Genomic DNA, 15,004 nt, shown 5'->3' with positions numbered 1-15,004 from the left:
GATAAAGGAGCCATGTTCAAGTTGTACAATAATAAACGGGTTAACCTGCCAATCTTTTTAAATTCGAAAGTAACAAATTTACATTTTATAACTTATAATCTCATCACGCTTACAACTTTATTTCAACAATTTTATATTTTATCAACTCGTTTACAAATTTATCACAACTCAGTTCTAGGCTTCCAGTAGCGTGGTCATTTTAACATGTCAACCCAATTGGCTCGGATAAAAGGCGTATACGAGTTGTGTTCACTTACATGGATTTAGTGTTGATATTGATGTTTTTAACATAGTATGAGTCATTTTTTAGTTCGTCAATTTCAACCCGTTAACACATTAACTACATGGCCAAGCCATTTCAAACTTGTGTCCTCAATTTCACTGGAAAAATAACCACTCCTTTTTGGAGAAATAGTATTATCAAACTTAAAATTGTATAATAAAATATGAACATTTACATCACCTATCAACTGTATACAAATTATGTAAAAAAGATATGATTCCTAAAAGCATCTAAAATTCAAAAGGGCTATTCTTGTTATCTAAAAAGGGCCTAAGTAACTTCTAGTCCGTTTGTCTTCTATTCCGATGTAAGAAAATGACTTATGAGAAATATGAAGTGTCAATAAAATTTCGTCATTTAAAATTCATAAGCACATTTTTTTTTCTAATTTATTCCTTATGCTATAGAATGAGTTGGAGATGTGTTCTTGTTATACCATCAGTTCCTTAACAAGACGTTCGTTAGTTAATTAACTAACAATTCTCTATACATTTTCTTAGGCATGTAAACGAACCGAACGAACATGAACATGGGTATGTTCATGATCGTTCATTTAACTTTAATAGAACATGAACGTATACTCGTACAATTTTTTTTGTTCATGTTTTTTTCGTTTAAAGCCGTAAACGAATAGTTAACGAACGAAAACAAAGACAAACTAGCAAACTTAAACAAACACAAACGAACCAAACATAAACGAACATAAGTTAACCTTAATGAACACAAAACATATAATTTAAGCACGCCCCTTTTATGTTTATAGTTAGATACATATAAGTATTTATGTATTTATTAAAATTTAAACGAAATAAGCGAACAAAATTGTTTTGATATCAAACTGGTCAAACAAGTACATTGCGGACGATTCAATAAATCAAGTAAACGTTTTCAGAATGAGGTATTACGATGAGTTGTTCGAAATCTCCATCAGATAATTCAGAGAAGTCAAGAACGAGTATCTGTTGGTTTGGTTGTCTAACCCAATAATAAGCCCAAGGCTTTGATTTAATAGCAGCGAGCTGTTACACTGTTTCCTTGAAATGACACAACGCTTCATGAATCAGTGTGACATTTAGAAAGTTAATTGAATATATTCTTAGGAAAAGCAATACGAAAGTTCAACAAGCGTATTTAAACCACAAATAACTTGGAATCACGTGATTAAACAAATAACAGAATATTGTAATTAAGCACACAAAAATCATGGAACACAAAAGAAAAGAATAGCATCATTCTCCATTTAGGTCCTGAATAATAAGTACATAGTCATCTGATTGCTCCAAGCAAATTTGCCCCATCTAGCTTCGCGCCTTCCAAATCCTACAAAATTATAACCAAAGTTACAATAATAGAATCTTTGAAGTGTGTTATTAAGGGTATTTTGGACATTTGACTAATGGCTTCAGTTCTACTAAAGCAAAAGTACTTACTGTATCGCGAAGATTCACATGACGAAGATAAGCACGTTGCAGATTTGCACCCTTCAAATTGGCATTACTCAATTTCGCACCCTAAAGAGAACAAATACAGTGAAACAACTTAGTGTAGTTATAATAACTTTTTAGGGACAGCATATTGTTCCTCACATTACTTTTAACTAGTTTTAGGTCATAGTTATCAAAAGCGCTCAAGGCGTGCGCCTAGGTGCTGTTTTCAGGCGAGTCGATGATTTCCCGCTTCTTAAGGGTGTCAAGGCGCATTTATACGAGTAATTTTCGTTTTTTTTAAATCTTTATTATTTGTTTCGATTCTTTTTGACTTATCACTAAATGATTGATAAGATTTACCTTATCACTAAATCATTGACTTTTATGGTTTTTACATATCACAAAGCCGTTTGAAGAACGAGCTTAGTAGGAATAATCTCTTTTTCATCATCTTTTTTCTTGGTTAATCTGATGTGGTTAGGGGTGTTCATCGAATCGAATAACGAATTTTCAAGTTAAATCGAATCGAATAATCCGAATAATTGCGTTTTTTGCCAGTATTCGTATTCGATTAAAAGTTGAACTATTCGATTCGTATTCGTATTATATTCCGAATTCGAAATTCGATTCGAATTCGTATTTATTTCGAATTCGAATTCGTATTTAACACTCGAATTCGAATCGAATTCGTAAAAGTTTGATTTTAATTCGAATAAATACGATCTTATTCAAGTTTACCTATGCCAAAAATTCGAAAACCATAATCATAATTGCAAAACAAACATATAAATTTAAAGTAGCCACAATACCACATGATAATAAATTCAAAACTAAAGTACAGATAGTCTAAATTTTAAAATATTCAAAAGGAGAAGTAAACAACACCCATATTAGTATGGGCTAAGAAACAATAATATGGCTTATTGGGTTTATTAATTTGTAATGGACATTTATACATTTATTATTTATGGATTTGACACAAATAAAAAAATAATTATATATATATATATACACACACACATATACACACACACATATATGTATATATAATTTGAATTCGAATTTCGAATCGAATCGAATAATAAATCATAAATTCGTATTCGATTAATATACTCGAATATGAATCGAATCGAATTCAAATTTTTTAAAACCGAATTCGAATCGAATCGACTTTCAAATGTTTCGAATGCGAATCGAAATCTGAACACCCCTAGATGTGGTCATGTGGTATACTGTTGATTTTTTCTATGTCACAGCAAGAGCACTTTAATTCTTTCATTTTATACTCACTACAATAAGTTGGTAACAGTTACTATTTTAAATTATTAATGATGTTTAGCAACAGTTATGTTTTTTAAACGGTTGAAGTGGGTAAGTTTTTTAACCAGAAATGTCAAAACAGGTTTTTCATTAAGATCGCTTTTTTTTTTCTCGGGCCCTCACTTTTTTTGCGCCTTGCGCCTAGGCCCTCAGCGAGGCCTATGCTGCTTGAGTGCGCCTATCGCATTTGATAACTATGGGTAATTATATTTGTTCATCTATGTTCATTTATGTTCGTGAACCATTCGTTTATACTGTTAATGAACTAACATAAACGAACACAAGCATGCTCATTTTCTTAATGAATGAACACGAACAAGAAAACCCCGTCCGATTAATTGTTCGGTTAAATTTAAACAAACAAGTATGCGTCATTCGAGTTTTTTCAGTTCGTTTACAAGCCTACTCAAATAGCTATATATACCTTTAGATTTGCTCCTTCCAGATTGGCTCCCTCCAAATTCGCATTTGTAAGATCAGCAGTCTGACGATAAAGAAATAAAGAATTAACATAGTATTATATTAATTTTGAGTATAAAATTTTAAATTAATTATTAATGCAGATTCCAGAATTAAACATACCTGAAGATGTGCAGATCGCAGGTCTGCACCACAGAAGCTACAATCTATCAAGCAAGCATCTGTAAATAAAAAACAACTATCATTAGATCGTTTTTATATGAAGCAGGCGTTTTAAAATTTAATTTTTAATAAACAAAAGAAGGAATTTCTACCTTGCAAGTTTGCACTCTGAAGATTAGCTCCAGCTAGCAAAGCACCACGAAGATTAGCCCCTGTGAATTCACATCTTCCCAAGGCAACACAAAATCAATTGAGTTGACTAATAACAGAAGAGGCTTTGACTTTAGCGCTCACAAATAACAGTTGTAGAATCTTACTCACGCAATGTTGCATTGTGAAAAATGGTATTTTCAGCATCTACATCCTGGAAAAAGAAATAGCAAAGATAATTGTAGATTAAACTAATATATATAAAAGATAAGTTAAATGATAGTCATAAAGTAACAAGAGGCACCAAACAAATAACGATGGATATAAATAGTTTAGACGGGAGACGCTAAAGATTAAGTTACATAGATTACCCGAAATTTAGCACAATGAAGATTAGCACGTGAGAAGAAAACGTTTTTCAGGCATGCATAACTGAAGTCCACATATGACAAGTCCTGCACAAGTTAAAAAGAGAATATATAATGTAATTTATCAATATTATTATATGTATTCGACAAATCAGCTCCTTGTATCATACCAGTTTTGAAAGATCAAGGCCCGAGAGATTTACTCCTCTTAATCTGACTTTTTCAGATTGTACACATTTGATAATATCAGTGCGCGTTAATTCAGTATCCATTTCCTCTCCTTCATTCTTTTTATTCAAGACCTCATTTATCCCATCCACTAATCCCTAAAACATTGAAACATAATAACCAATAAAAGGAACTATTTTATAGTGTAACTGTAATAACTTACAAGAAATGAGATAAATGACTTACAAGAAGCTGATAGTATTCTGCTTCACGCAAAAGCTCTGAACACTCTGACTCAGTCAAGTTGGGAACTACACCGTCTCTTAACCAATTTAATATGTGCCTGAAGTGTTTACCATCTCTGTCTACAAATACATATCCCTGCAAAAACCACATATTGGTCAAACTTTTAAGCATGATAAAAAAGTTTTGAGGACCTAAGATAATACAATATGATCCAAGTCACTGTAGTAAAGATCGAGATTAGTCACCGATTAATGTGTGGTTAATCGCTAATTGGTACCCAACTGATTCAGTTTCACCTAACCGGAACAACAAATCGGCAATCGGTCAAAGGAGCCCAAAATCAGTCAAAATTGGCCCAAATCAGACCTTGATTTAGACCCGTTAACCTGAGTTCCCGACCCGATTCATGAACTAATATGCTAATGTTTGAACTTTTTTCTCATGTTCACGTTTAATTGTTTATGCTTGAACTATAGTACTATACTGTGTGAATTTTTAAGTATTTATGCGAACTTTTATATGCAATTTTTCAAAATTATATACACTATACTGTATATATATAAATTTTAAAAGTTACATAAAATTCCAATTTGATTAAAAATCCCTAGTCTGTGCCCCACCGCCCAACTAATGCCTAGCAAGTTCTACAACACCGATCCAAGTATTACTCATCAAACATAGTTAATAATTCAATAAGTACAGATAAAAAATTATTCCCGAAGGTGTCTGCATACTTACCTTCTCAGAATCCTTGCAAACAGTGTGGCGACCACTGAACATGGCAGCTAGCATTGACTGAGGCTCCCTGTGAGTTAGCGTATCAACAGTTGCGCTAAATTTCTTTCCACCTGTTTCCATAACAATATTGAATTAAAAATTGAATTCAATCGCATCCTCATTAATCGGGGTGCAAACGAGCAGAGCCACTCACGAGCTACTCAATATTGGATCGATAAAAACCTCGAAATGAGGAGAGCCTTTTCGAGCTAAGGCCTTGTATGGGAAGAGCTTGTTTAGGCTCGTCGAGCCTTGGGTATTTTTAAGTTTGACCTATTTTGGACTTCTATCTGTTAGTTTCACACTGCATAGCCAAGCTCTGGCTTGTTTAAGGTACTACACAAGCTCAAACTGAGCTTGGGCTCGTTTAAGGTTTTTCTCAAACTTGGTAAAAATAATTAAAAACATATATGAATTAATAATAAACGAGCCAGGCCTGAGCTTGAAAAAAACGACTCACAAGCCAAGCTTGAGCTTTAGAAAAAGAGCTCGAAACAAGTCGAGCTGAGCTCTTGTAAGTCAAAATGAGCCGACCTATTTACAGAGTATCTATCAGGTTGTGTTAATGAATCATTAACACATACAGTCCTTATTTACAGAGTATCTACCAGATTATCTTCGGATCTAGGTTAAAATTGCACCAAAATAAGTTTAATTGAAACCTAAATTTCAAATTTCTTGCTCCAGTTGATGGCCTAAACTTATGACAATATTGAATTAACAATTGAAATCAATAGCATCCTCATTAGCACATACAGTCCTCAATTTCAAAGTATCTACCAAATTATCTACGAATTTAGGTCAAAATTGGACCAAAATAAGTTTAATTCAAACAAACTCAGCTCCTAAACCTAAATTTCGAACGCCATGCTCCAACTGATGACCCAGACTTATAAAAGATACTTTTATCTGTTATCACAATGAATATAATACACTTAATTGACGATGTAAGGACGATTAAATTAGGTCATTGTTGGTGATAATCAGATGAATAGATCAATTTAGGTCTAAACTACAGAGAATTAGCAGTGAAATGGTGACATGGAAACAAATAGATGCAAAACCTATATTGGACTAAAATAAGTTTAATTCAAACAAACTCAGCTCCTAAACCTAAATTTCAAATATCATGTTCCACATCATAACCTAAACTTATAATAAACACTCTTATCTGCTATCGCAATGAATATAATACACATAACTACAACTGAAATCAGCATCCACATTAACACATGCAGTCCTTAATTACACACTCTCTACCAAATTATCTTCGGATCTAGGTCAAAATCAGACCAAAATTAGTTTAATTCAAACAAATTCAGTTCCTAAACCTAAAATTCATATTTCATACTCCAATTCCTGACCTAAATTAACGATAAATAGTAATATCTGCAATCAAAATGCGTATGATAAACGTAATTAACGATCGGATGGTAATTAGGTCAGATAATCAGATGAATGGATCAATTTAAGGCTAAAATACAGCAGTGAAACGGTGAAAATGAAAACAGAGAGGTGTGAGATTGTAACCTATATCGAGACGAACAACGGGAGAACCGGCGTCGGTGTACATGATCGTCTTTGTGATGAGGTGGTAAGTTTTGACAGTTTCACACGCGTTCTAAAACCCACTGGATATGTGGTACTTCACTTTTATTTTCGTCAGTAGGTTATAAATGATTAAGAGTTAGCCTTTTATTAACCATTAAGAGGCTATCAAACGGTCCTAAAGGTCTCTTGAGCACTATAATTACTACATTCAATATCATTAGTTGAACATTAACTGCTTGCCTTTACTTCTATCAAAGTGCTCGCTTTAGTCCATAGAAACTTACTTTCACTCCGGAGTCGGGTCACATAAGCCCCCTTCTTGCGTCAAGGCTAACGGTGTGCTTTAGTGTGCATGTCCTAATAAAAAATCTAAAGCCGGAAGACATGAGAAGTCAATTCGATCTGAAGGTTCCATTCTTCATCCAGAACCTTTACATCTACCTCCACCTTTTATTCGAGTAATGCAATCAGCTCCTCGCTGCCATCGCATTTGTGTATCGACGTCCTTTGCTAAGTTGTTCACCAATATCACTATTTTCCATCAAATTGTGATACGATTTGTTTTCTTAAACCTACAAATTAATTTATGCATATGCATGTTATTATTCTTTGCTGATACATGTAATAACCGGTTGGTATAACTGAGTGTATTTTTCACAAACTTCCTCTCGTATTATATACCCGAACAACATATACATCAATCACTTAATAAATAATTATATAATAACAATTTCATCTAAATTGTGAATCGTTGTTTTGTAACATGTGGATTAGCTGTTGCACAAACTTTGTTATGCATCTTAGGTTATACTTTGTGATTGTATCTTATATCATCCGAAAACAACATAAGTTTAACAATTGATGCCAAATAACCTTTTGTGTGTTTGATTCACTAGATGGATTATGAATAATTAAAATTTATTAAAGAAATTAGAATTACCAAATTGTAATATACCAAAGAAATTAGAATTTTGGGAGGCTTTCAAGTTACAAAGCAATCATGAAAGAATTTGTAATGCATTTTTTAGCGGCTACAAAAGTGGTAGCGTGGGTGTGGCAGACAACTCAATATCTGAAAGGAATTTGACTGAACTATTTCTAATTTGGTTTTTAAATCCATTCTTAAACAATCATGTTATCAATGAGTTCATATCACAATTCCAACAAATTTTGTGAACCAGGCAAGCTAGGAATAAAAGTCAAATTCCATTTCCAGTGAATTCCGCAAACCAAACACACCTTGAGATCAGCTTACCAAAAGCGAGCCAACATTAGGAGAAAACAAGATTTGAGGGTTGCAAGTTTCAACAACGCACCGATAGTGGGCAACAGAATTTTGAAGTAGGTAAGGATCTTTTAAGTGATATCTCACACTACCCAAGCCTATTTGGTGTAAACTTACACTAACCATGGATAAGAGTAAGATTTTTTTCACTAGATGGTGTGTTTGAAACTTGCATAAAGCATACGATACACCAGAACCGCTACATTAATAAGTCTAAACCACAAGTGTCTAGTTATGATGTTAATAATTTAGGTATAAACCATAATATAGTCTAAAAGATCATGACCCTAGTCATTACAAAGTGGGCCGAGTTGAAGCTCAGGCTACACAAGCAAGACAGAACTCCTACCTTCTACTCACCAAAAAGTGGTCCAATAAGCGCTAAGCTTTCACCGGCTTGCTTTGTAAGCTTCAATCTGTCTTCTCTACTTTCTAGCCTTTTCCAAGTCAGGAAGATCTGCAAAAGAAGACCCACATGACAATCTCCAAATTAGCACACCCGTCTTTTGAGCACAAGATCCGACCCAAAAGACACTAAAAAGTCCCGTTTCCATGTCCAGTTGAGCCCAAAAGACCAACTTGGGCAAAAAAAATAACTACCGTAGCATATTAAAACCCCCCAAACCAAAGCAAGTCGGCTGGTTTAAGATCCAAACGATTCGGTTCGCAGTAAGCCTTTGGCAGTTTAATTGTTCGGTCCAGTTTGAAACTTGGAACCGACCATATAAACCGAATTGGTGAACATATAGTCATGAAACATCTCTCAGTTAAAACTTTCTTAAAACAAACTAATGATTTAAAAAATAGATAGAAAACTAGGTTCAAGCATGTACAACCAACCGCTTGGCCAACACAACCCACCCAACCCGGCCAGTTTGTTAGTCGTTTCTCAAGGCCAAAGTTAGCAATTCGGCCCAGAATTTTTGTCAAAACCAACAGTCGCTTTTTTTAAGAGAAAAACCCCAACATTGTTTTAGTATTTAGTTATAGAGTTTGTATTCATATTTAGTCACAACAGAGTTACCAAGCAACAGGAAGTAAACAAATAATGATAACAGAACTCACATAGCATGCCATCGTTGCTACCGCTCCCATCATCATCACTAGTGTACTGCATTTGAACATAGCAATGAGATAATTAGGTTGAGTAACAAAATATTTTTATCAAAATAACTCGTTCTTTTGTATAAATAACACAAGAATATTGTTCTTAGTCATAAGATTAAATAGATGATTAGATAATACCTTCAAGTCATCATCATCTGTACCTGAAAAACCAAAAGAATACAACTTTATACGAGAAACAAGAACTCAATTTTCTAAATAAAACAACTAAACAGCTTTTGCTGATGTCGTGGAAACAGAATTTACCGTTATCCGGCTCGTCATCTTCATCACACCACTTATTCCAGTCAACCTTTATATACGAAGCGGGCTTTTTCTCAGATTTCAAAAGGCGTTTCCACCAGCCTTTTTCCTCTTTCTGAACGGTGCACAGTATATTCCTCAAACCCATTTGCGTTTTGCAGCCCTATTTTGAAAAATAATGCATAATAAAAGAAATTATAACTAACGAAAAATCACAGTTGGAAAATCAATGAGCTTAGTATTGACCTCAGGTTGAATTTTCCCATAAAGTTCCAAACTGAACTCAACTATTTCATCTTTTGACCCAACAGCAGAGAAGTTAAATGAGCCGTTGGGTTCACATTTAACTGAAATGTCTTTTGCATTCGTTAGGGCTATTGTCAAGTAAACCTTATCTGCACGTTGAGCCCAAAGTACCTCTGGATGACTTCAAAACACAAAAATCAAAGGTTTAAAGCATTCATCAACAATGTGTTAATAATGATCATAGAATATAAGTAAAAAATTATAAAAAAATCACCATAAACACTCACTATTACAATAATAACTTATTAAAAAAGCTATCAAGATCTGAGAATGTTGTATACATAATAAATACACTTTATGCAACTTCTGGTTTAGCCAAAAGATAAATCATATACAGCACAAAGCCACAAAGTCACAATCAATTTAAGTGAAGCCAAGAGTTAAAATAATTGCAATTTTTACCCTTAAATTTGTAAGCATGTACACAAACAGCTATCTTAAGTTATGTTCTGCTAGCACTAGGGGTGTGCTTGAAACAAAAAAAAAAACGATCTTAAACCGAAAAACCAAACCTAAGCAAAAACCGACAGATTGGCTTTATTTTTTTGTAAAAGTCTAACTTTTGGTTTGGTTCGGTTTTACGTGTATCTAAAACCGAAAAAAAATGAACAGAACCGAAATTATAAATTTTTATTTTACAGTTTAAGTAACTTATAATAGTTTAATATATAGTTTAACCCAACGTATAATTGATTATTAACTAACAAAAAAATTTAGGCCCAAATTCATTATTTTTACCAACATTTTTTTGGCCCGAAAATTTTAAGCCCAAAGGCCAAGACCAAAAAGACTGAAACCAAACCGAAACCGAACAGGTTTCAAATCTCAAAACCAACATTTTGGTTTTTGCTTCGGTTTTAGCCCAAAACCGACCCATGCACACTTCTAGCTAGCACATATGATTTCCCTAACAGATGATTTTTAATAAACATAAACCAAAATCAACCTGTTCATAACCAAAGACCAGTTCAAGCTTATGCAAAATGCTAATTGTGTAATTGCTAATTAACATTAACATAATGCATTAACTTCAGATTCAAGTTCACCTAAACATCAGCTACAAAATCTAAAACCCTAATTTCCTGATCTTACAACTAACGACATATGAACTAAATAATAAACATAGCCACTAAAACTTCCTCTAGGTTTATAAATTAACGAATCATAAACGATAATCACTGATGAACGATCTCCAAATCATTGCAGTAACTGATTTCCAACCGAACTCGTTCAACAATTTTACCTGATTTTGCCCAAATTTGACATTCTTCTATGAAACGACGACGTTCGCTAAAACCTAACGGAAACTGATTCCAGAAGAAAGCTCAAAGTAATAGAACAAGTCGTTGGGTGTTTGCTTGGGAATACTGTGTTCCTTATTTTATCACCTTATAACTTTTCGGTTAATAAGTTACAAAAGTGTAACTTATGGAATTTTTCTTCTCATAATATAAGCAATTTCAAACACCTTATTATTTTTTAAAAAGTTAATAAGTTATAAGTTGGTGAAAATAAGCAATCCCAAACACTCCCTTATAAAATAAAATGAGCATTTTTTTAAACATATCGGTATGACCGAACAAAGTCAATATTCGTTTTTTATGTATTCGGTATTTGTACCCTTTGCTTTCGATATTTATTTTCATTGATAAGGTACCGAGTCGAATATTTATACGTAATTTTGATTAGGATAGCTATTATTTACTGTGTTTGTGATGTACTGTGCGAAAGCTTAATAACGAATTAAACTTTATATAAACTGAGTTAAGATGAATGAGATGTCTATACCTGAAATTGTGTTTGTAACTTACAAAAATGTGAAATTTGGAAGGATGTAAGTGCAATTAGAGTGGGAATGTGTTCCACATAGGAGTTGAGGGAAACTTTGAAGTGGCTTATAAAGACGACCACTCCTTATTGTTTTCATCATCATCGTCGTCATTATCATCATTGTACTCACTACTCAGTATATCCAACCAATAGCAAAACTATGATAGGGTCTGAGGAGGGTAAGATGTGGACAGTCTTACCTCTACCTCGTAGGAATAGAGAGGCTGCTTCTGGTGAGACCCCCGACTAGTTTTGCATCAAGCCTTGGACATAAGGCACATGACATTCAACCATCGGCACACCGGTCGACTGGTGCATGTACCCTTGTCTTTCGGCTATCAATGCCACCACATGATGCCTGATTAACTTTCCGCCACTTTTAACGTTATTTTCATGAGATTAGTAAGATAACATCAAAATTAGTGCAATTTCACTTTTGTCCACCACACATATATACATTTTGCCCACTCCTTATTGTTTTCAAAAAGACTAGTGATCGACGACCACAATGTAATGCTTTAATGATGTACTTTGTACGGCTCGGGCCAATAGTGCAATCAACTAGGTGATGCATTTATAATCCTATAAAGCGTGACTCTTCCAGTAGTAATGCGCATATCTGCTGACATGCGGATTCACATCTATTCAAAGGCATAACTGGTACAGTTTACAACCCATGTGTAGTTATTGTAACGACTAGTCTACTGCTTGGTTCCCACTGCTTTAATATAATCTAATGCTTGAGTTTAATGGTGAGGACTCTCTAGTTGATTTCAACTATAAAAGCAATGGATGATCTTAAATGAAAGATGCTTAAGCAAACAACCAAGAATATGAGATGCTCTATATTCTTTTAGTAACACTGAAAGGCACATATTTTTCAATAGTGAATTTCAGACTTGAGAATTAACTCTAGCAGTACAACCTGTGTTTGCTACCTTGGGAGACTAACATGTACTTTATGTTGGAGACACGGAATCTGTTGTAAGAGAACCATGTCAAACACGAGCCTCAACCCTCTACCTCTACTCGTTTATCGCATCTTCCTTACATCGTAGTAATTGTATTGTAAATGTCTTTCTACTGTAATTATTTTTCCAATTCATATTGTATTGCTTATAAAACTGTGAACAGTATCATCACTACAATTAAGTATATACATGTTTTATCATGTGCTATTTTTTAAATGCGAAATCTGAATGCATGGTCTGTTACATACTAACATACAAATGGGTCTTTTCTAGGGATCCTTCCCCTATCTTTATATTAGAGTTTTTGTCACGAGCACACATTTGACTAAATGGCATAACATGCATAGATGATCCAACAAAGAAGAAATTGTGGGATCAAGTTCCACTAAAAGCAATGATGGTTCAAGGTGTGTGTGAGTGTGAGCGTGAGTCTTTATCGTTCAACAATCAACAATATGAGGATAAATATTGGCCACGTAATATTGTTTCAATAGATGAGTATTGGCCACGGAATTACACATAAGTGTAAACGCACATAAAGCAATACACACATAACTTTCTACGCTCTAATATGATCAAATTCACTTTGTCAAAATAATCTAACACCTTTGTCTAAACCCATTGATTTGGTCCTTAAAACTTATACTAAGAGTGTACATACGTAATGGAAACGTTTTGACATTATAAATACAGAGGTGAAACCAAATATCAAAATAATGTTTTATCTTTGAAACCATTGAGAAGTACATAGTTTTTTTCTTTCTTTTTCTTTTTTTTAATGGATATTATATCTTGGACAATTTTCAAAATTAATATAAATACAAAGGAAGCCATCACGTTTAACATGTTAATGATAAAAAATGCAACGTTACTATTTAGAGTTTGTTTATTATTTAAAACCTTTAAATCAAGAAAATTTATTAGATATATTTCCAATTTCTAAAACAAAATTTATCATAGTGTTGTTGTTTAAATTAAATTGAAAAAAAAATGTTTTCCTAATTAAGGTTTTATTAACAATATTAAAAGAGTTTTTCGGGGTAAATTGTGTTATACAAATCTTCATTGCCGTTCTTGTCACCTGTCATGATACCTTGCTATACGTTGTCCCTTTTGTGTACATTGATCAGCAAACTATACTTTAGTAATCTTATATATTCTTTTTGTTAATGTTATAAGGAAACATAAGATGAATTCAACATACATACGCTATAATCACTAATCAAACATTCGTAAATGCGTATCACGCACTGAAGCCGATACTAAACTGAAAATAAAACATTATATATTTTTGTTATTTTACTCCGTTATTACATTAAAATTAATTTAAACTTAAAATATTAACGGTGTAAAAGTCATCAAAGGCACATAGTGTATGAAGCACCCTAAATCAAATTTAAAAAAAAAGTTTTTGTATATGGGCCCTACAAAACTCATGAGATGCCGCCCTTTTCCACAGTTTGTGGTTTATCTGAACTTTATCTCCATCACGACCCATATATGAAAAGTTGTCACAAACTCAAGGACGTCGACCCTCAGGAATATAGGTAGGGGCGGATTTACATGTTAGTTATGGTGTCACGGGAACCCACCGAGTTTCGAAATTTATATAGAATACCTATATATATAAATTATGATAGTGAACCCATATGTATTTTGAGAGTGAATCCATTAATCTTCTACAGCTTAGCTCTGATGGTAAGCCTCTCTGCTTTTAGTTGAGTAAACCCGGGTTCGAATCCCATAAAGATCGAGATTTCGTTTTTTTCTTTTATAGCCATTTGTTTTATTCTTTTGTTTTTACCAGTTCACTAAGCCGCGGGTTTTTATTTTTTACCCACATAACAAGAACAGCTCCACGGCCTGACCCCTTCAAACCGTAACAGCTGCCACTGGCCCACCATCAAACTCCGTCTCCGCCACCGTTTTTCGCCTCTGCCGCTCGGCGCACCGCCCTCTGCCTCTGCTGGCTGTCGCGACCCAGCGCCAACCCTCCCTTCACAGGCTCAAAGCTTCATTTCAATCTTCAAGGTAAGATAATTAATTATTTTCATGTTTTGCTTCAAGTATTTTCGTTTATTTATTGAAATTAGAATTACTAAGGATGGTTCTGATGAAATTTTTTAATTGAATTAGACAATTAGTGATGTTTAAATTTGATTTGTAGGCATTATGAATATTAAAAGATATTTCTCAAGTGAACCATCAAAAATTCAATCATCATCTTCAACTAGTAAACAACCCTCAAGAATAGATTTAGATGATCTTCCATGGGATCATTCGGAAAGGAAACCAATTTCATCTTATCATCCAAGTCAAAATGATGAAATTAGACGAACATATTTGCTTAGAGGTCCATGTCAACCAACAAA

The 15,004-nt window shown here is 33.7% G+C and overlaps 2 protein-coding genes across 2 annotated transcripts; both read right to left on the bottom strand.

Annotated features, from left to right (window-relative positions):
- Positions 1-1,356: 1,356 nt before the first annotated feature.
- On the bottom strand, positions 1,357-6,896 carry LOC143555521 (FH protein interacting protein FIP2-like). Its single transcript, XM_077045058.1, has 11 exons — positions 6,852-6,896; positions 5,283-5,392; positions 4,545-4,679; positions 4,301-4,456; positions 4,134-4,217; positions 3,930-3,976; positions 3,765-3,838; positions 3,613-3,671; positions 3,455-3,514; positions 1,714-1,794; positions 1,357-1,603 (listed from the first exon to the last, which is right to left on the bottom strand). The coding sequence occupies exons 1-11, from the start codon at positions 6,892-6,894 to the stop codon at positions 1,550-1,552; spliced, it is 903 nt and encodes a 300-aa protein (XP_076901173.1). The 5' UTR covers positions 6,895-6,896; the 3' UTR covers positions 1,357-1,549.
- Positions 6,897-8,547: 1,651 nt separating this feature from the next.
- Positions 8,548-11,198, bottom strand: LOC143555520 (co-chaperone protein p23-2-like). The gene is made up of 6 exons (XM_077045057.1): positions 11,075-11,198; positions 9,772-9,952; positions 9,529-9,688; positions 9,403-9,425; positions 9,223-9,268; positions 8,548-8,614 (listed from the first exon to the last, which is right to left on the bottom strand). The coding sequence occupies exons 1-6, from the start codon at positions 11,095-11,097 to the stop codon at positions 8,583-8,585; spliced, it is 465 nt and encodes a 154-aa protein (XP_076901172.1). The 5' UTR covers positions 11,098-11,198; the 3' UTR covers positions 8,548-8,582.
- Positions 11,199-15,004: the final 3,806 nt, after the last annotated feature.

This window comes from Bidens hawaiensis, unplaced genomic scaffold (genome assembly GCF_021521415.1).
Source record: "Bidens hawaiensis isolate Kalapana, Puna unplaced genomic scaffold, B.hawaiensis_p1.1 tig00018140_1, whole genome shotgun sequence".
Taxonomy (NCBI): domain Eukaryota; kingdom Viridiplantae; phylum Streptophyta; class Magnoliopsida; order Asterales; family Asteraceae; genus Bidens; species Bidens hawaiensis.
The sequence above is the reverse complement of the archived record's forward strand: the minus strand, read 5'-3'. Positions and strand labels throughout refer to the sequence as shown.